This window comes from Bidens hawaiensis, unplaced genomic scaffold (genome assembly GCF_021521415.1).
Source record: "Bidens hawaiensis isolate Kalapana, Puna unplaced genomic scaffold, B.hawaiensis_p1.1 tig00055108_1, whole genome shotgun sequence".
Classification (NCBI taxonomy): Eukaryota; Viridiplantae; Streptophyta; class Magnoliopsida; order Asterales; family Asteraceae; genus Bidens; species Bidens hawaiensis.
Window position 1 is genome coordinate 68,588 of NW_027499951.1, and position 22,511 is coordinate 91,098.

Here is a 22,511-nt window from a genome sequence, read left to right on the forward strand (position 1 = left end):
TTGAGTTTGTTTGCAAGAAAATGAGGTTTCAAAGATGAAAACCGATTCTTGCGTGATCAAGTGATGTATATGGGTTATACAAGGGATCTTGGTCCAAGAAAGGAGTTAAACGAACCAAGAACGAATTTTTACGGTTAAATCTTTGTTTTTAAAGCAATAACCGAAACTATAGTGTAAGAGGCTTGATCGTGAGTGTAACTTGCTTGGTATTGTGGTATGTTGGTTGTAGGTTCTGTATTTAGTGGTAGATAAGGCGGAAAGACGAGTTTGTAGCTTGTAGTGGCGGAAAACGAAAGGTATATTCGGTTATGTTTGGTTTTGGAGTTTTTGGACAGATTGTTGATGCTTTAGAGTTAGGTCATGAAATTTTACAGAGGTGTTAAACACATGAAAATAAGAGTTCTGTGAATTTTTGGTAATTTTTGGATAAAGGATGAATATTTGGTGAATTTAATGCTCGGTTTTGGCTAAAAATGGTGAAAAATAGTTAAATATCATGAAAAATTCTGGAAAATTGCAGATAAGCTTTTTATATCATTTATAAGTCACACACAAAATTTGAGGTCAGTTGGAGAAGTCTAAGTAGGCTTTTCGGTTAAACGAGTTCTAGGGTTTTCTAGCTCGGTTTTAGTGAAAATGGCATGTAAAAGAAGATTTTGGTTCTGGAAAAATTATAGGGGACTGACTATGTGGATGGCAGGGGACATCCAGGAGAAATTTGGGATTTTTCTAAGATCGTTTGGATTTACGACATATTTAGTGTTTAATGGTGTTTAAAAATAGATAAATAAATTTTAAATATAAAAATTAATTCTGGAAATATTTTTATAAAATTCCCCACTGTCAAAAAGTCTTTTGTGCAAAATTTCAAGATCCGAGATTAAACGGATAATTATTTGTGCAAAAACAAACTTTTAAAGCTTAAAACGAGTGAACCGGTAAAGTTCGCTTAAGCGAGCTGACTGGTGTATAAAAACCCTAAAAATGGACTATTTTCATATAAATGAGTTAAACAAGTAAAAATGAATCATCCGAAAATAATTCGGATGATTTGAGTAATTTTAACCTATTTTAACAGTTTCCGGTACGCCAAAGACGGAAACGGGTCCCGCGGCCAATCGTGACGTCTAAACCGAGCTATAATTTCACATCTTTAATTAAATTATCAGTCAACCACTATTTTCGGGTCGTGTGTGACCAAACTCATTTTTGAAACATAAAAACGGATAACCGTGCTAGGCACGCAAAACGAGAAAAACGACTAATAGTAATTGTGACCATGGAACTCTAAACGATATCACAATCTGAGTCCGGAGAAGTATTTCGGGTACAATACTGGGTTAACAGTGTCCCCAGATGTACCGGTTGATACGGTTAAAAGATTATATAAACAATAAGTGTATAATAACGATCGTAGGGATCATATTACATATTGGACGTGTTAATTGATAATGATTGTTGTTACCTGCTTGCATGTGCTAAGGTGAGTTTCACGAGCCCCTTTTTCTGAACTGTTTTCGAATATTTTCTCGGGGCGGAAGCATGTTTTTACTGAGATGTTTAAGTACATACTGAACGCATGGATTTGCGTGTATTTATAAATATTTGATTGTATGGGTATCGTACGGAATGGGTACAGTACTGGGTTAACAGTGTCCCCAGATGTCTTTGGAAGTGTTACTGGGTTAACTGTGTCCCCAGATGTCTTTGGAAGTGTTACTGAGTTAACTGTGTCCCCAGATGTCTTTGGAAATGTTTCTGGGTTAACGTTGCCCCCAGAATGAGTACAGTACTGGGTTAACAGTGTCCCCAGATAATATTATATTTTGATAATGATTTATCATGGTTTTCTCGAATTGTGAAACTCACCAACTATTCGTAGTTGACCCGTTTTCTCACATGCTTTTCAGGTACAATTAAGATGAAGTGATTGCTTACATGCTAAGTGCTTGATGTGTGTAAGATTTGCGTGCGGGATGTTAGGATACATTATAACAGTTAGAATTATGTATCGTATTGTATAATGTGTGTATCACCTAGACGGTAATGAAATACGAGATAATGTAATTTTGAAGTATATTAATGCATTCAGTTTTCTTTATAAACAATGTGGTTGATATCAGAGGTGTCTGTCGCATCCCGTTTACGTTTCCGCTGCGGTTGCGGGGTGTTACATCGACTGGCTGACATTTTGGTGTTTGGATGGATAGGAGGGAAACACGTGTGTGTGGATTTAACAGGGGTTTCTCCTTTGGTGGGCTTAGGGAGTAGTGGTTTCGCGGTCGGTCAAGCCGCATTAAAAGCTGCTTCAGGTAAGGTGGCAAAACATGAAAAGGCGTGTCTTGACAACCAACATGTATTTATTCCTTTTGCTTTTGACACTTTTGGTTTCCTCGCGCCTGAAGCTGTGGAGCTACTTACCCGTGTTCAGCGGGTCATGCATAGTAATGTTATGACTCCAAGATCAGCAAATATAGTTTTTAAAAGATTGGGTTTTGCGATTCAAAAAGGGGTAGCGGCGCAGCTTGTTGCCCGCTTGCCTTCTGTTTCGATGTAATCCAATAAACAATCATATATTATAGAAGCAATTTAAGATATCAATTAGCTGAGATTTTGTAGCTAAAAAATTTATATATGGTTAGTTTCATTTGGGAACTCAAAAAAAGTTAAGAACAAATATATATATCGTTAAACCGATCATTTTGTTCGGTGGAAGCACAAAGGTTAGCGAAATGTTCCTCGCCTTTTGTTTCAAAACGACCGAACATATCGCTTAATCGTTCGAATTCTTTGTCGGCTTCCTCATCGGCTCGTGTCAAAGACAACCCCTCCACATTTTTCTTGTGTTTTACTATCTCTCATAGGGCTTGGGGCAATTCTTGTACTTTGTCTTCCTCGTCAACGTGGTGGATGGCAAGATGAGTTCTTCGACCATTTTGAAGCTTGAGATGATGTGTCAGGTCGTCAAGCGATCGGAATGGAGGTTTTACCTTTCCATTTCGGATAAACCTGAAGTCTCTGTCAACAATATATACACTTAGATTCCTTCCCTTGTCGCCCTTCCCATTACCCTTAAATTCGATAATCGGATAACGCTCGATCTTGGATCTCATTGTCGCATTTACCCCTACTCCAAGTTGTTAGCTTCACTCGGTTGTATATCCCGGTATATTTTTGGCATTTCGTTATTTATGACCTTCCAATGGGCTTGAACCCCCTGCCAAGTCCGGTAATCATCCGGTTTGCCTGGATCTGGACCCAAGTTTCGAATACCTTCAACCTATACACTCCGCGGGACTAAAGTTTAATTTGATAATTAATATTAATTTTAAACAAATACTAAATAAAATTAATTAAATAATTAATATTGATTACTTACAACATTTATGGTCCCACAAAATGATGATCCAAGCTCGTGTAAGAGCTAGTTTATCCCTTCGGCGTCCATTGTACGTAGTCACTTCTCGTCGTTGACACCTTCGGTTCCTTATTTTTCTTTTTTACACCCCCCTTTCTACTTGAACCAGAGGCCCACGCCGTTTGACTCTCCAGCACCAGCATGAGGTTTTGGGTGTTGAATAAGTTCGCGTACATGTCTAAGTTCGGAATGCTTTGGGTGTATTGAAAGTTAAAATTTTGTGAGTGTTCGGGTCAGGAGCGGAAAAAGAAAATGGATAGCTTGTGTGAGGTTGATTTTTAAAAAAGAAGTTGGGTTATGTTTCATTTCTAATGGGTAGAATAACTTAAGCTACATTTTTAACTAAAAGGAAACAAGGTAAAAGTAATCCAAATATGTATTCAAGTATAGAAGTACCCTTTATTTAAGGGAAAATCTCATAGAATAGTAACCAACTTTCAAAAGTGTTCCAATTAGGTCACTGATGCATATTTTCCTCAAATCGGGTCACTAGATCTTCAAATCAAGTCTCACCAATTTATTTTGTGCGTCAAGAAAGAAATGAAGGATAAGATGTGGGGATCGGAATTTGCAATATATGTAGTAAAATTTAAAAATTTTAAAAAACGTTAATTGTATTAAAATTTAAAAATAAAATTCACGTCGCACTCAACGTCAACTTCAAAAAAAAAAAGATAAAAAGATTTTTTATGTGAAACAAAAAAAGAAAAAAGCTAAAAAAACATGTTAAAACCTTTAATTTAATCAAACATGAAAGTTAAGTGACTTAATTGGAACACTTTTTAAAATTGAGTAACCTAATTGGAACACTTTTGAAAGTTGATTACCATTCTATGAAGTTGCCCCTACATTTTAATGTTTCCTATGAAAAAAAAATAGATTACCTTGTAGCATTTATAGGCTGTGGTCATATTTAGCACATTATTTATGGACATTGTGTTATTTTCAAAATTTATTTAGTAGGTTTCAATAATTTTGATTTCAATGACAAAATTGGTGTTTGAAAAATAGACTTAAAATTTAAGTATTAAGAAATATATATGTAAAACATTTTTTTATATACATTATGCACTAATTGATTAACATTATTTGCATTTTTATTATTTGTATCATTTCGTATAATATACGGGGTTTAAAGCTAGTTTATATATAGGAAAAGGTTAAAATACAAGGTAGAACAAAAATGAAAAGCGTAAGAAGGATTTATGGCCACATAAAAAATCTCTTAACAAAAAATTCAAAAAAAAATAATAAAAAAATCATAACTCAAAATATAAATAAAAAGCAAAAAAAAAATTCAAAAACTCAAATGTTTCCTATGTCATTCTTGTTCAAAAAAAAAGGACAAAAGACACAATGCTAACTTTCAAAGATACAATGACAAAAATAAACAAAAGGCACAATTATAACTCAAAAAAACACAATAGATCAGAAAATATAACACAGTGCCGAACAAAATATAACACAATATCGAGTAATATTACACAATATCAAGAGGAAAAAAGGCTTGCCAAGGAATAAAAACACAATCAATGACGAAAATAAACAAAAAAGCACAATGATAAATAAGAAGACACAATGATCTTTTTCCCTCAACATTGTTTTTTTTTTCAACGACGAATATGGTGAAAATATTTTTGTGTTTTTACTATTTTTGTTTTTTTTATTAAATACTGAGTTATGATTTTTTTAAAGGTTTTTTATATGGCTATAAATCCTTCTTATTTTTGTATCATTTTATAAAATAAACCGATCCTTGTGTATATTCTACAATTTTTATCCATGCATGGTGGTTAGCTTCTGTACCATTTCATTCAGCAAAAGCCCAAACCCCATTTAGCACAAACCCCTTTTAATCCATCATCTAACCTGACCCGATCTGACCCATCCGTTTTGCCACGCTTATTGAAATGAAATAATCAAAATACTAGATGTTCTGAAAACCAATCTCAAAAATCATCATATATAGTTAAATGAAACAAAGTCAAGATACAAGCCACATGAAGAAGGTCGACCATAGGCTAAGCGATATTGATGCCAAACCATAAGTCCACAACATAATCACGGAGCATTCACTTTCACCAACACCAAACAACTGCATTATGGTACCTGCATATTAACTAGTTTCATAAATTTGTACGACATTTTAAACACTGTACCAATATAATCGTCGAAAGCTTATACCAGTGTTCATGGCTGGTGGAACCGCAAACTGTAGCAAAAGAACAAAAACATAGAGAGGATCTGGATCTACAAAGCCAAGATAAACCACTCCTTTGACAGTTAAAATGCCACAAAGTGGCAAGAAAATATACCGAACTGATACGATTCCAAGCACAGTTAGTAATGAGATACCGGATCCTTTAAGCCCTGCAAGTCATATAATAACTAGTAACATCAAGAAATTAGAAGTATGGATGTGAATTTATGGCCAAACCAAAGTTACCTCTTAATAGGTTTCCGCCAATTATTAATGTCACCATTGGAATCGCTGCGTCCCTTTGACAAAAACCGACAATATGGATTGTTAGCTTCCTACGTTCCATGAGTAGATAATCATAATCAAGGTAATTAATATTAAAACGAGTATACCCAACTAATGATGCTGAAGCTTGAATCACTCGAAGCGGAGCTGTGGTGCCGATTAGTAGCCTGCGCATTGGTGTGATTGTTCCAATCATGAACCCGACAATCTTTAAAACAAAATTTAAAAAGGAACGTATAGTTATGTGGGCTCGTAAACATTTATATCTTTGCTTTAATTATGATACATAAGGTGGTTACCGCTGCGGTAGTAGATGGTGCGAACACCGCCTTCAAGTTAATACGCCTTGAAAAGTTCCCCAATTGATGTTTCATCCCATTTAGCATCACCTAAATAAGGCAACCCACATGTTAGACTCATCGATTAAATTCTAAATTCAAGTGAGACTCATCGAATTAAATTCTAAATTCAAGTTCGAATAAAACTGGCAGAAACTGATTCATATAACTTATATGACTTCGGGTCTATGAAACTGATTCATATAACTTATATGGCTTCGGGTCTATTCGAATAAACCGAGATGAAAAAATAATAATAATTCAAAGTTAGACAAAGATGCCTAAACTAATATCCATCTACATTTAATATATATATAAAAAATCCCTAAGTTTGGGGGAGCTTGGGTTTCTCAACGGATACCCAAGTTCAATTCCCACTTACGACACTTTGGTGGACATGGGTCGCTCAATGAAGGAAGACCGGGATCTTTGTGATCTCCGGTTTGATCCTGAGGTTATCCGCCAGCGTGCCTTCGAGCGGGTGATTTTTCCCTGAACTAGAGATAACTTGGAGCCGCTTAAAGGCTCCGTACAGCTGGGTTGAATCAGCTGGCGGTGGCCTTTTGCCATTGGGTCGCCCCGTACGGAGATAACTTGGAGGTGTTTGTTGGCCATTCCAAAAAAATTATATAAGCTTATAAAAGATATTTTATATACTGCAAATTGGGTATTTGAATCGGTTTGAGATATTTAAATTGGAATTCGAATTAGAAATTTGGTTCGGATAAAGAATCGATTCGAACTAGAAATTCGAAGTCAAATTCAGTTCGAATTTCAGATTATTCGAGTCATAATTGAATTATGAACAGCCCAAGTAACCTAAGTAAGAGTTGAAGCTCTGAAGTGAAAATAACAACCTTCATTTTTCCATCGGTGTTAGTGGAAGACGGAGACGAAGGAAGCAAAGAGCGGGTCAAATCCTCTCGAACAGTGACTGTTTCATCGATAGATGTTAAATCATTGTTACCAGATTTCAGCGTGTGGCCCACAAAAACCCGCACTAGGTTATAAACATACCCCCACAAGTACACAGCTCCAATCTGAGGAATTTGTCATCAGGATTCAATACAAATAACAAGATTTCAACTTTGTAAATTGTAAGTAAAGTTACACACCGCCAAAGATAGTGAAGCATACGTTATGCTATTCTCATAACAAACATCAGGATCGCCAAAGGGACTGGCTTTCTCTTTGCATACCGCTGGTAATATTATCAAAAATATGTTTCCCAGGTTTCCTGTCACTCATAACTCATGATCAAAACACAAACTTAATGAGTTCATTTATATATGCTTTGGTTTGTAGGTATGACCGTATGAGTTACCTGCTGCACAGGTGCCAATAATAAGGCCCTTTAAATGTTGAGGTGGTCTAGCAATGAGCAAAAGCAGCCATCCAAGCGCGGATCCGATTATGAATGTTAGAAGAATATTAACAGGCATAAACCACCTGCAGTTTTAAATTAAGCTTGATTAAAAAGTGACATTGTACTTGTAGAAATGTAAACTAGGCCGTCCAAATAGGAGGTCAAAGGTTTAATTCCTCCTATGTAGTGTAATATTTAGCCGATAAAAAAAATATAAACTAAGCAGATCAATTACACACACCAGAAGTTAAAAAGAATGCTTACATTGAGATCATGCTTTTGTAAGTTATGGTACTAGCCAGATTGCTAGATACTAGTGCCGGATTGAACACGTAGAACACAATCTGTTCACAAATCAAAGGATGGAGCTTTGCAAACTGGTAAAAAAAAATTTTGAATCTTTAATCAAATCTGTAATCAAACTTACATTATTGACTTCCTTCCTTGTACTTTGTCCCAAGATATCAATAGAGTCTAAGGCAAGAAATGAGCCAAGTGCAGTGACGATAAGCACTTTGAGAACAGGCATCGAAGCAGCAGAAAACAGATCAACAAAGCCCATCTCTAAATCAAATTATTTTCAGAAATTTCAAAAACAAATGAAGTATGATAAAAAGCCAACCTAGTAGCACACTTAAAGAACAGTCAACAACGTGATTAACTTTCTTATGTGAACTGACAATCTTGGTAGTATTATTATAAAATACTCTTATGAAAGCAATCTTTTTAATTTTTTTTATTATTAATAAAGCAAGCACCTCAAAAGTTAAAGCTTATGACACTAGCATGGAATAAAAGGCTGCCATTTTCTTAATTTATTAAGAGCATACACACTAAGATTCTATACATCATTAATTTTTATTTATTGTTGATAAGATTTTTGGGACTTATTTTTATTTTTAGAAGAATTTTTTAATAAGAACTAGAAAAAAGGAGGCGGGCCCTTTTTATAGGTGGTGGGGACGGGTGGGGATTTTAGGTTTAAAAGGTGGTGATGACGTGTCAATGTTTCTTTAAGTGTTTTTAAGATTTCTTATCAGGTGAGTTTTAGGCGTTTTTAACGAATGATGTTTTTATGACGTGCAAAATGACTATGCATGCTTTTTGGTGTTTTTCGAAGTCCTTATTGTGGATGCTCTGACTTTTATATGAGAAATCAAGAATACTCAGTTGGGTTGTAAAAACCGCCATAACTCAGACCAAACAAAGAAATGTATTCTTTTTCATATTTATTATATGTAAATTACTTACACAAAAATTAAAATAAAAAGCATATGTAGATCGATTATTTACATATATGTAATGAACATTTGAGAAAATGTGTGAATAATGTAGTTTACACTACTTACACGTATTTCAACATTGATTTTTATTTTTTAATTTTCAAACGTTATATAAATGGTCGTCCTACAATGTTTTTTATATGCTGGTATACGTAATTTACATATAATACATATGAAAAATTAAAAAAATAGTTTCTTATTGCTTGAATATAGTTAGAAACAAAGTTATTGCAAGAAATGCAAAAAATCTTCACCACTTATTTATTTATAAATCTTAAATTTTTTAACATAACTGAAAAAGGTGTAAATGAACATTAATTATATTCTCTTTTTAATTATGTTTAATTAATCATTCTATAATAATTCCAGTAATAAATATAATTTCATTTTGATAAATTTATCTTTTCTCTATAACAAATCATGTATGTAACATTTCATATATAATTATTGAACTCTTTCTGCACGGGATTTGAACGACTTATACCTACATAATTGCAATTTATTCTTAGGAAAAACTTAAAATATAAATGGAGACAAAAATAAAAAGTGTGAGAATGATTTATGGTCACACAAAAAAACCCTTAAAAAATTATAAAAAATTAATAAAAAAAATCATAACTCAAAATATAAATAAAAAACGAAAAAGTTTAAAAACCAAAAATGTTTCCCTCGTCATTCTCGATCCAAAAAAAAAAAAAAAAAGACACAATACAGAGACAAAAGGCACAATAACGAAAATGAACAAAAGACACAATTATAACTAAAAAAATACAATAAATCGCAAAATATAACACAATGCCGGACAAAATATAACACAATGTTGAGTAATATAACACAATATCAAGAAAAAAAGACACAATTGATGACGAAAATAAACACAAAAGACAATGATAAATAAAAAGATACAATGGTCTTTTTCACTGTACATTGTGTCTTTTTTGATTTTTTTTAAGAACGAGGAAGACGGTGGAAACATTTTTCTGTTTTTACTTTTTGTTTTTTTACTAAATTTTGAGTTATGATTTTTATTTATTTTTTTTTATTTTTTTTTTGAAGGTTTTTTTTGTGTGGCTATAAATTGCAATTATGTAGGTATACGTTAGTTTTCCTTAACCGAGCTTTTTGCTAATGGAGTTTAACCCTGTTAGTTTTTTATTACGTGGTTGTTTGCATGGACACTTATGTCGAAAAAACAACCACATCATAAAAAACGAACGGAGTTGAACTCCGTTAGCAAAAAGCTCAGTAGAGGAGAATAGGTTAAAGTTGAGACTATCCTAATACATTTCTTAAGTTGTATGTAGCACTGGATAGGTCAAAATTGATTATTAAAATCCAATATCCTTTGAATGACAATTAAACCTTTATTTCGATCACAGTAACGGGTTTCAGTAACTTATAATAGAACCAAAATTATTGATCAAAAAGGAAATTTATTATTATTATTATTATTATTATTATTATTATTTATGGACATAAACAGGTGTAAAATGAGTTTGATTAGTGTCATCAAACTGCAAAACGTGGCTTCTTCCATCAGAATCGAGTTATTGAGGTATTTAATGAGTGTGAGATCAGCATATGATCTGTTAAAAAACCATGATAGACCAACAAATACTGAAAATGTTTGTAGCAGAGTTCTGAATAAACTAGCAATGGATATCGAATGATATTAAATGCAAAAACTGAGCTCAGGGTCATAGTTGGGTGGGACCCTGTAAGTATTATGGTGTTGAACCCAACTGATCAGGCTATACATTGTTCAGTTCATCTTATTAATTGCGAAATATTTTTTGTTTATTTTGTTGCTGTTGTTGCTGCCATCACAAATTGTTGGTCAGTAAGTTGTGGTTACAGCAAATTGAAAATGCCAAAAACTATTATGTGTAGTACAGAAGTATGTTGCTAACGGTAAACATAGCCTCCCCCCAACTATGGCCCACCAAAGGACCAACCAAGAGAGAGTAATTGGAAGCAGTAGCAAAGCTTGAACGAAAACGTACGGGGTCTCAAAATTTTCGGACGAAAACTGGTAAATTAGAGATGGAAAATCAGGACAAATATAAGCGTTTAGTCTCAACAACATATGAGAGATGGAAAATCAGAGGCTGAAGTTTGGTAGTAAGGAGGAAAAAGATAAGCAGTCACAGAGATTTTTTTTGGCAAATAAATCCAAATTTCTCATTTAACAACTCAAAACGATCATAATAAAGTGGCAAGCAAACGTGCAACAAGCTTTGGATAGTCCAATACAGTTGATAGTCCATGCACGACCCATTAAACAATATTTAGAGTGCATGATAAATAATCAAAATCTACCAAAAACTCAATGCTGATAGTCTATTATGTTCAGATTTCAGATGGCTAATGATTGGATGATGGTCAAAAGTGGCCAAAAATTGAAAAGTCAATGTTGGTTATAGTCAAACTTGGTCAACAGTTCAAGGCCAAGCTGAAGTTAGAGTAAAAATTTGGAAGCTTGATATCAGTTCTTTTAAAAGTCTAAAGCTGTGTATGGAGCAAATGTGGGAAGCTTTGTTGAACATGGTTTGGATGCGATGAATTATAGTGTTCATATTCTTGTGCATTTAAATTTCTATAGGGTTTCTATTGTCTTCATGTATTATAAGTTTAGTAAGAATAGTAATAAGGTGAACAAATTCAGTATTGATATCGATTGGAACCGGTATTGAGATCGGTACCGATTTGGTACAGTCGGTACTGAATCGGTACCAAAGTTTTGAGTTTCCGTATAATACGGTATGGTACAGGTATTCACGAACTTTACCTTCAATCCGGTTCGGTACCGGTACCAAAAATTTGCGATCTTCGAGATCGGGATTTTCGGTACCAGTCAATACCGGTACCGATCTCATCCTTAATAGCATGGAGTGGAAAATTTCTCGGGCCGAATGTAGCATTTGGGTTGTGTATAAGTCCAATTAAAGTTGTAGTGCTTAGGTAGTTGGGTGTTTTCCTTTAGGCTGTTTGTAGACTAGATGGGCGTTAGGAAAGCTTGGGCTCAAGGATATGTGTCACTAAGGCCCACGTTAGATTTCATTGGGCTATTTTCCGTTGGGGGCATAACCCAGAAAATCTTTTAACTCAAATTTAAGTCAGACGGTGTTATAATGAGACACAATATTTTAAAAAACGGTACATATTGGCCGGATGAATTGGTTATACTAGATATTCGCAAGCTAAATGGTATTTAGAACCCAATATTTTTGGACGGATTGTTAAAACATCGTACCACCGGTTTTTTCTAAAATACAGGTTTAAACCGGCCATTTTAAATCCAAGAGATTTTTTGATATTTATTGCTGCTCATATTTTTTAAAAATGGCTTTTGACACAGCGGATAAAATTGAAACGAGTAAACACGGTAAACTACGATTCGTTAATCAACCAATTTTGTATCATGCAAATCCAATGTTGGTTTATTTAAATCTTTTATAATTAACTAATTTCGTATGCAATGTACAAACTTTCTATCTGACTCAACCATCGTTTATGTACGATATTTGGCTCAAGTATGATGTTTATTAATGTGCTTTGGCTTATTTTTTGAGTTGAAATTGTATGTATATGCAGTGGCGAAACTTGGGCTTCGCCACGCAGTGACCGAAGTCACGGATCCAAAAATTTTTGGGTTGACGATTTGGTTCGTGTCGGTGGTTCGGGCCATGTCGGTGGTTATGTTCGGGTCGGATCAAACAATATGACATCTATATATCTAGTTTTTTTTCATTCATTCAAAAACGATTGTTCTTACAATTATAAAAACTCGACCTAAAATATTCATAATAATTCGAGAGCCGAGAGGAGGGGTGAATACCTTAGAAGAAGAATTACAAAGCAGCTCGACAACTTTAATATTTTTGAATTCGTTAATTATAGATTCCGAATCAAATGTGTCAGCAATTTCTTTTTCTATGTAAACCATCAAGCTATTCGCGAGATACTTGTCTGACATCTTATTTCGAAGGCAATTCTTGAATATTTTCATTGCTGAAAACCTCCCTCTCTGTTGTTGCAGTAGAAATTGGAAAGTGCCAAGATTAGCCGAACCACTCTATCAACCAAATAGTACGTCTCGCGTTTCTGAGTTTCCACAAGACATTTGCATAAATTAGAAATACTTGAAACACCACTTAGAATGGTATTCTTTGGCATTTTAAAATTGAAATTCTGCAATTGATATTGTTAAAGAGTAATTTCCTGCTCTGTGAAATCTTCAAGATAATACTTCTGAACAAGAAGACAAATCTTATCAACATCAATCTCTTTTGAAACTAAACTAGACTAAGAGTTAACAACTCCATCGCGCTCTCATCGAATCCACTATTCAACTATTCTAGTTGTTTGTACAATGTGGATGTAAAGAGATCTACTCGGTAATAATGTTCAAATGTAACATCAAGATCTGTTTTACGATGCCGATATCATGTGGAAGTATACGTCTGGCATTTGTATGAGACACTTGTAAAAACAAAGTAACTTTTGAAAGAAAAGACTCCCATCCATTGTTTCTAAATTCATTTAGATTAGCCTTTGTTGAAAAAACTAACTCCGTGACATTAAGAATCTTGGAATTTCTTTTGTAATGCTTGAGAAAGTTTTTCAGTTTTTCCCAATACTTCCTTCATCAAGTGAAGAATAAACACAAACTCAAATGATTCCAAGTAATCGCACGTTGTATCAGCATCTCCACGTTGAGAAAAAGTAGTATGAGATAAGTCTTCAATTATTCCTTGGATAACAGCTCGAGTGGCACCAAACATGTCAACCAAACTATAAACGGAGTTAAAATGAGAACCCCAACATGTATCACCTCTTCTTAATGTCCCAACTTGATTCAGTCCTGATCCCGATTTGATTTCACCCATTTCCAATAACGTTTTAGTCTCTTCTGCCTTTGCCTTTTGTAACTCATCATGACGCTTACTAGAAGCATAAACCACATTAATTGTGAAGACTAGTTTATTAAAGAACTGAATAATTTCCCTTGAATCACAAACCAAGGCAAGTTGTAACCTATGATCAAAACACAAAAACGTAATAAACATAAGTGTATTCTAGTCAAACCAATGAAGAAAGAGAAAAATAAACAAGTAATTAACCTTTGAGTAAAGCAGTGAACGTAATACGCATAAGGACACTCATGATGAACAAGTGCCTGTAATCCTTTTCATTCACCTCTCATATTGCTAGCACCATCATAACCTTGAGCATGGATTTTTTTAACATCTAACTGATAACACGAAGTTGTTTCCACAAACTTGTTTTCAATGTTGCTGATAAAGTATCTGTAACATGAACCAAATCCAAGAACCGTTCTTGTATCGTCCCCTTTTGCATCAACAAATCTCAAAACAATGGCCATTTGCTCCTTTTTTGACTAATCTCTTGACTCATCAGCCATTACACAAAAGAATGAATCCCCGACTTCGCTACAAATATGCTTTCGAACTTTATTTGCAATAATGCTAAGAATTTCTTTTTGAATATCACTCGAAGTATACTTTGCATGATAAGGAGCATTCTCTAATAAAACCTTTCCAACTTCATCATTATAAGAAGCTAGAAGTTTTAACAATCCAATAAAGTTTCCTCGATTTTTATATTTAGAAGATTCATCATGTCCTCTTAAAGCACAAGCTTGAAATGTCAACCAACGAACTACATCAAAGTAGCTGTTAATCGTAAACGGTTCTTCACTATTTCCTCTTAAGTTTGCTTCAAAATTCGAGTGTCAATGTGTGCTTCTTGGTTCAACAAGTTTTGACGAATACCAAAGAATATCTATGTTGTGAAGTTTTTAAGGTGGCCAAAGAATGCACATTTTTCCCATTAACTTTATTCCATGTATCAAATCCTTTAACGGTAAATGAATCGTAACCATGGCTCACACTTGGTTATCACTAAATAGATAACACAAAAAACAATAAGCACGGTGTGTTGTTGGAGAATACTCTAGCCAATTCGGGAACATTTTGAACCAAACATATTGGAACCTACGAGTATGTCCCTTTGGACCATTATTTTTGTACTCTGTAGGTTGTATTTGATAAGTTCCTAAAGAAATATATGCCCGTCTTACTTGTTCCCTTAAATTTACCGGATGCTCCCACATTGGTTTTCGTTTAGCCGGGTCTCTTTCTAATTGGTTAGGATCCACTTCATTAGAATTTGATTGTGGTGGAGCTTCCGAATCACCATGATTTTCTTGTTGGTTTACTTGGTTAAGATTCACTTCATTAGTATTTGATTGTGGTTGTTTTGGAGCTTCAAAATTAACCGGCTCACTAGTCGAAGCTCTGTGACGTTTACTCATTTGTTCATCATCCTTTTTTTTTTGAAAAAAGAGTAAATTGTATCTTGCTTTTTCATGATTTACCTAATTAAGAAGATTCAATAGGGTAAGTTAAAATACAACTTCACCATACAATACCAATTACAAGCTTAGTTGACTAATTTCCCCAAATACCCAATTCACAATTACAAACCCTAATTTTATAATCCTTGAACATAGAACTATGTTTAACAACACAAAGATAGAACTAATGAACTATTACCTTGCGGTGGACGAGCGGCGGTGGACGACGACCGATGACGATGAGCAGAACGGCAAAAGTAGTGGCGCAGGTAGGCCTGGAGTAAAAGACCTGTTCTTTTTCTTTTTTTTTTTGTAAGTTTTGTTGTGTTTTTATTTTAACAATTTACAAAAAAAGCCCCCTCAATTTTGAGTTTTATAAAAACAAAGTTTTTTACAATTTTCGTAACTTTTGTTTATAAAAACCGTGAGGCTTTATAAAAAAAATCAAATGATAGGGTATTATATTTAAAAAAAATCAGTGGTGACCGGCAGCATTTTGGAAAAATACATTGGGGTGATCGCGCTTAATACATATAAAAATTTTCGAAAAAAATCACGAAATTTACCCTGTTAACGGAAAAAACGGCAGTGACCGGAGCCACCTCGGGTCCCTTCATAGCTATGTCCCTGTGTATATGAAATTGCAATTATTCAACCTGGTTGAACCTCCGAGTACATTCCGATTCAACTAATTGTACCATTTTTGAACTAAATTTGGTTCGAGTGAAATACTGGTTTTGAAACGTTAGTGAGACATATTAGATCATAGTCATCAATAATAGATGTCTTAACGGGCCACATTGGGTCTTAAGAGTCATCATAGCTTTTAATGGAGTATGATGGACTCTAATATGTGTAATATGTGTTATTAGGTCTTAAGGGAAAATCGGGTTGTAGTGACTAGCGAGTCATATTCTCTCATATTAGTTTCTAATTAGCTCGATGACTCACATATGTCTTTAGGGACAGTAAAAAAGCTAGATGGATGTTTGGGTATGAAACCGAGTATGAGATGAAAACAAAATATATTTATTTGCAAGCATGGGACATTGGGACCATGGGAACTAGGATGGGTATGGAATTAGAGGATACCCAACCCAATTACCCAACACCATATACCCAAATTATATGCCTGATTTTTATTAATATTTTTTAATTTTCTTCTAGCCTGGTCTTAGCTTCATCACATAGTAAACTTTCTTTTGGGTATATGTATTTTCATAATATCATGTGTACGCGCTACAAAGTAGGAAATTATCTTTTAATATTTTTTTTATCAATATAAAATTTAAATATTTCATATATTCAAAGTAGTTTATGGTAATAATGATATGCATGCAATTAATTATATTTTAATTCATATTGTGGTTGTTAAAAACATAAAATTATACCAGTAAATATTAGAATGAAGAAATTTTCTAAACAATCCCGACGATTATTTACTTTAACCAACTAATGGGTATATTTGAAACTCGATGATTATTAACCAACAAATTCCATATATTAGGTCTTAATGGGTTAAGCTAAGCTAAGCTAAATTGTAGCGATTTATATTTGACCCTAATGAGAAAAAATTAGATCTTGGCCAACAGCCATTGAACAATATATTGACTATTAACAAGCATAATTTATCAATATAGGCCATACATGTCTTTATGAGTTATGGCGGTTATTTGTGACCATCGTTTACCTTTATCGACTCTAATTAGTAACTGATTAATATTAACCCACACTGACTAACATTGATCCACCGGCCATCATTGACCAACGTTTGTCGGTTCAAATACACTCAACTAGACTAGCTATACGCTTGTTCTCATCGTCTTATCTAGTTCGAAAATAACGGTTTAGAGTCTAAATGAAAGAATACAGAACAGAAGCTAGATTGATCAGACCTCATAGGCTAATTTTCCTTACTTCTACTTTCGCCTGCTTCCAAGCTTTACACGATTATATGGCGTGCAAGGTAATGTTGCATGATTTGGTAGCAAACTTGAAATTTGATTCTTTCTTGTATGTTTGCCATGCTCCTATCTTTCCAAGGATTGGAATTGGATTAATTTTTCATTCGAAACCAATATATAAAACATTTAAAATAACAAAAAATTAATTATCGACAAAAAGATTCTGTGATACACGATCAAACAACTTAAAACACCAACAATTTGAAAACTAAGCCACGAGCCACATGAAGAACATCGACCAAACGGTAAGTGAGATGGATGCCAAACCATAGGCCCACAGCAGAATCACGGAACACTCTGTCTCACCAGCTCCAAATAGTTGTGTAATTGTTCCTGTCATATGACCAATCTCACAAACTAGTCAAAAATTCAAGAAAAATAGATATATAGTCAAATCCATTTGAGAGAATATACAAGTTAATTAGAGTTTAATTGTAACTATCTTCGAGATAACTATGATAAACTCTAAGCAGTATAAATCAGCCACCCCAACACATACCAATGTTTATGGCCGGTGGAAGCGCATATTGTAGTAGAAGAACGAAAAGATAAAGAGGTTCTACATGCACTAAGCTAAAGTAAATTGCTCCTTTGACGATTAAAATTCCAAAACATGGCAAGAAGATAAACCGCACTGCTATTATTCCAACGATAAGTGAAGATGAGATGCCAGATCCTTTGAGACCTGCACATTACATCTATATCTCAAGCAACTGAATACGCTGACTGTTGATTAATTATGTTCTTGCTTACCTCTTAAGAGGTTACCGCCCATAATCAATGTCATGGTTGGGATTGCTGCGTCCCTAATACAACATGAGCATCAATAGGATCCATTAGTTCTTTTCTTATGTGGGTCCCATTCTCATCATAGGGATATTTGTTTTTTGGATTAGTAAGCAGTTTGCTAACTAATAGTAATTGTATATTATCTATAATTAGATTGTTATCTAGAATTCAAATACTTGTAAAATCTATCCATAAAATAAGGAATTCTATGCATTATTTATAGTCAATTGTAATAATACATAGAATTCCTTATTTTAGGGATAAATAAGATTACTATTACTATTACTGTTACTACCCATGCAAACAAACTCATTCTAACAAAAACTGTTATAGATAATTGCATATAAATAAAAAACTGTTATAGATTATTGCATATAATTAGATTGTTATCTATAATTCAAATAATTGCATATTGTCTATAATTAGAATGAGTTTGTATTTGAATTATAGATAACAATCTAATTATAGACAATATGCAATAACTATTACTACCCATGCAAACAAACTCATTCTAGTTCTAACAGTTTTTGTTTTTTGTTTTTATTTTTTATTTTTTGAGTTCTCTTGTGCAGTTGTCCTCTTAGGTGACAATCGGAATGCATACACTTGCCACCCAGCAAGTTCGCTTGCTGGGGTAGCGAACTGCCTAGAAGTACACAAACTTCTAAAAGAACGCGCCTAGAAATAATAAACCGTGTAGATCTTGTGACCCGCAAAATGAATTTTGAAATTTTATGAGACCCACAAAAATGAAAATCGTACAGACTATACCCTACTAAAGATGCAGAATCTTGGATCACTCTAAGGGGAGCCGTGGTGCCTATTAGTAGCCTGCGCATTGGCGGGATTGCCCCGATCATGAAGCCCACAATCTTTAAGATTAAGCACAAATTATCACGCTTGGCCGATAAATAACTATAGACAAAGGTTTATAAACATTAAGCAGCGTACCGCTCCAGTGGTTGCTGGTGTAAACACAGCTTTCAAGTTAACCCGTCTGGAAAAGTTCCCCAAGTGTTGTTTCATCTTTTCTGATGTTACCTGATGCACATTATGCTTTCATATTTGAGGTGAGCAATCAGTCTTATAAGCATCAAAAGCGGAAAAAGATAAATAGACCTTCCATTTCCCGTTCATGTTAACAGTAGATGAAGATGATGGAAGCAAACTTTCAGTCAGGACAGAAGCCACAACATTGTTACCCGAATCTTGGGAGTTAACCGAGAATACACGCACTAGGTTGTAAATGTAAGTCCACAAAAAGAGAGCTCCAATCTGATAAATTTATCATTAAGATTGGTGGATATATATAACCATTGAAACACAAATGAATTTAAAAACTTTTGGAGTGAAAATACATACTGCCATAGATAGGGAAGCATAAGCCATGCCTAACTCATGACAAACAATAGGATCACCAAAGGGACTGCCTCTCTGTTTGCATACAGCGGGTATTATTATCATTGGCAAGCTTCCCAGGTTTCCTGTCAAGCATGATCATTATCATAATTAGCCTGTGTTTGGCAAAATGATATTGACTTTTATTACTACGTACTAATTAGCCTGTGTTTGGCAAGTGTCCTCTAGCGCTGCAGATTTCTAACCTCGCGCTCTAAAATTCTATGATGGCTATAGCTTTCCTAAAGAAATGTAACCTATGCTAACTTGATTTAATCTAAGGTGAAAGTATAATAATAAGGTGTTTAAACTCTTTTTTTTAACGCAAATGCTACCTCTAACTCTATTGATCACTCCTAAATTACACCAATTTTACTCCTTGTTTGGGATCGAATCCAACACCTCTCAACTAAAAGACTTTGAACATCTATCATGCGGGCTAGTCCCACAATAGCGATAGTTTTAAACTGACCTACTATTCTAAGCATTTCCCTTTTTTGCTTTAGGGATTGTACGGTACAACTAATTTACCTGCTGCACAAGTACCAAGAATGAGGCCCTTTAGATGTTGAGGGGGTCTAGTGATGATCAAAAGCACCCACCCAAGTGCTGATCCAATTATGAATGTCAGCAGAATACTGACAGGCATAAACCACCTGCAGTTTTCAACAGTTAATCTTCAACCATGACCTAATAAGGTTAAACCAACAAAAGGAAGTTAATTTACATAGAAATGACACTTTCAAGAGTGATTGTTCTAGCAAGATTGCTTCCCACAAGTGATGGAGTGAACACAAAGAAAACAAGCTGATCGCACAGAAAGAATATTATTCAAAAAAATTGAATCTTTAAACAAGTCTGCAATATTCTTGAATCAGAAAACATCATGATCATATGTTCCTTTGGATCCCAAGAATGCAAATTTGTATTTACCATCGTTGCACTTTATTGATTACTTAATGAAAAACATAGAACTTACTTACCTTATTGACTTGCTTTATTGTACTTTCTCCAAAGATGTCAACATAATCCAAGGCTAGAAAAGAGCCAAGTGCAGTAACGATGAGTACTTTGAAAACAGGCATAGAAGCAGCAGAAAACAGATCTACAAACCCCATCCATAAAACAAATAAACTGTTTCAAGTTTCAGAGAAGAAAGCTAACAAATCTTCATGCAGATTATGAAGTTAAGGTTAATTGGTATGTAATATAGAAAGCTAACTATAAGAGGAATATATATTATTCATGTGGGGACAATATTGGGATTCTATCACGTCACTTAAAAAAGATGCTTGTATATATTGACAGAATTTCTTACCCAAACTAATGACTATGGCTTAGAGAAATAGTAAACCAAACTGTATGTGGTTGGCCGGACCTGCCAACGGTTCATTTTAACCTTTAACTTTAGTGACACCAGCTATTTATTAAATTACACTAACGGGTTGATTTAATTTACTGTTAGTGCATGTGTAATAGTTTCACTAGAAGAGGAAAAACGTTTTGTCAAGTCAAGTGTAGTAGTTAATATCTGTTTTACTAAAGCGTGAAATGATTTTCTTGTAGGCAAGACTTGTTTCACTAAGACCACTTTCACTAAAGTGGGTAATGATTTAATTTAAAAAATAATAATAATAAACTAAAGTTAAAAGTGTGAAAGGTGGCAAGGGTCTCATTTGCCATGAAAATAAATTAATATATCAGCCATGCCTCCACTCTCGTCGTTTGCACAGCCCACCTGTCCCAAAACAATCGAGAGCGGTGCTCAACACCCTTTTGAGCTGTGGTTGCCATGAGTTGTCCTATTACGCATGCACTTATAGATTGATTGAAAACACATGATTCTTTAAGGGGTGATATCACACAAAAACACCACCAAAATACTTTTTTTCTCTATAAAAAGTCACTTAACAATTAACATACATCTTAAATATATAAACGAAACCTTTAAAATCACTTTCACTGCTTTACACTTTCTTTCAAACCACCAGATTATTTTATTCATAAATGAAGATTTCTCATGCATTTGATACGAATTTACGGGTATGGGTCTTACAAACCCAGATAGCCCTTAAACGGGTTATAACATCTCATTAAATTAAAAATTAATCTAACCAAATATTTGATATGAAAACTATGATAGTGGTATACTAAAAAAATATCATATTTTTAGAAAAAAAATACTATTTATAATTAAGAAACAATTTATAGTAAAAAAATAAGTGGGCCATAGATCTCATCAAACTCAGATAACCTTTAAACCGGTCTATAGCATCTTATTTATTTGTAAACCCCTTTCATCATCAAATCCTAAATATATTCTTAGCTTTCTTATAATAAATAAAACTAAAATCCAAAAAAAAGTATATAAATATTATAAACGTTAAAACGAATAACATAAAACAAACCCGTAATACGAGGGATAAAAGCTAGTAGTTTAATATATTAAAATATTTACCATTAAAAGTGCCTCACACCTCAATTTTGTTTTATTAAAGTCACGACACTTGTGTAAACTATGTGTATTTTAAAACAAAAGATTTTAAATTTATAACTCGTTAAAATAAGATTATATATATTTTTTAAGAAAATTGGATGTCAATTTATTATATTTGTTATTATTCACAAGTACATACATACGTTTTAGACAAGTGTATAAACAATATAACAAAACTTGTTCGTCTATTTTTCCCTTATTGACACGTAAAAGGACTATATTCCAAATTATGTTCCGACCAATTGTTTCGTGAAAATGCAAAGTTTTTCTTTGTTGTATGTTATTTAACCTTTTTAAAGTTGGGTTGTTTGGATAGATTTTGTTTGATAAATAGGTTTTGGAACCGGTGTAAATCAGAACAACTATTTAAGATTGGTTCAATAAAAGCTTAATATGGTCATAATTACTTCGAGCCGTGTTTCCACGGATTTAGGGATGACAGTGAGACCCGAACCCGATGAGAAAACTCGAAACCCGATGAAAAAAACCTCGAAACCCGACATAATTGGGACAAGTAATGACCGACACATTAAGGTTTGGGATTAGTGTTGAATTTTTTTCATGGGTTTGGGACGGGTTTGGGATTTGTAATAT

At 33.9% G+C, this 22,511-nt stretch overlaps 2 protein-coding genes across 2 annotated transcripts; both read right to left on the reverse strand.

Moving 5' to 3' along the window:
- Positions 1-5,402: 5,402 nt before the first annotated feature.
- On the reverse strand, positions 5,403-8,220 carry LOC143600952 (protein PIN-LIKES 3-like). Its single transcript, XM_077078485.1, has 10 exons — positions 8,035-8,220; positions 7,872-7,951; positions 7,566-7,690; positions 7,357-7,478; positions 7,099-7,281; positions 6,203-6,292; positions 6,011-6,111; positions 5,865-5,917; positions 5,603-5,788; positions 5,403-5,527 (listed from the first exon to the last, which is right to left on the reverse strand). Exons 1-10 carry the CDS (start codon positions 8,167-8,169, stop codon positions 5,403-5,405), a joined length of 1,200 nt encoding a protein of 399 aa, XP_076934600.1. The 5' UTR covers positions 8,170-8,220.
- Positions 8,221-17,388: 9,168 nt separating this feature from the next.
- LOC143600953 (protein PIN-LIKES 3-like) lies at positions 17,389-20,544 on the reverse strand. The gene is made up of 10 exons (XM_077078486.1): positions 20,404-20,544; positions 20,148-20,227; positions 19,952-20,076; positions 19,385-19,506; positions 19,142-19,297; positions 18,974-19,063; positions 18,794-18,894; positions 17,987-18,039; positions 17,733-17,918; positions 17,389-17,566 (listed from the first exon to the last, which is right to left on the reverse strand). The coding sequence occupies exons 1-10, from the start codon at positions 20,536-20,538 to the stop codon at positions 17,442-17,444; spliced, it is 1,173 nt and encodes a 390-aa protein (XP_076934601.1). The 5' UTR covers positions 20,539-20,544; the 3' UTR covers positions 17,389-17,441.
- Between the last annotated feature and the right edge of the window lie 1,967 nt (positions 20,545-22,511).

Excerpts from the sequence above, each read along its gene's own strand:
- LOC143600952 (XM_077078485.1), bottom strand. The coding sequence starts at position 8,169 with ATGGGCTTTGTTGATCTGTTTTCTGCTGCTTCGATGCCTGTTCTCAAA. Across the intron at positions 7,691-7,871 it reads TACAAAAGCATGATCTCAAT|GTGGTTTATGCCTGTTAATA; the intron begins GTAAGCATTCTT and ends TTAAAACTGCAG. Across the intron at positions 7,282-7,356 it reads ATGCTTCACTATCTTTGGCG|ATTGGAGCTGTGTACTTGTG; the intron begins GTGTGTAACTTT and ends CAAATTCCTCAG.
- LOC143600953 (XM_077078486.1), bottom strand. The coding sequence starts at position 20,538 with ATGGGGTTTGTAGATCTGTTTTCTGCTGCTTCTATGCCTGTTTTCAAA. Across the intron at positions 18,040-18,793 it reads GATTCTGCATCTTTAGTAGG|GGACGCAGCAATCCCAACCA; the intron begins GTATAGTCTGTA and ends ATGTTGTATTAG. Across the intron at positions 17,919-17,986 it reads GGGCGGTAACCTCTTAAGAG|GTCTCAAAGGATCTGGCATC; the intron begins GTAAGCAAGAAC and ends TGTAATGTGCAG.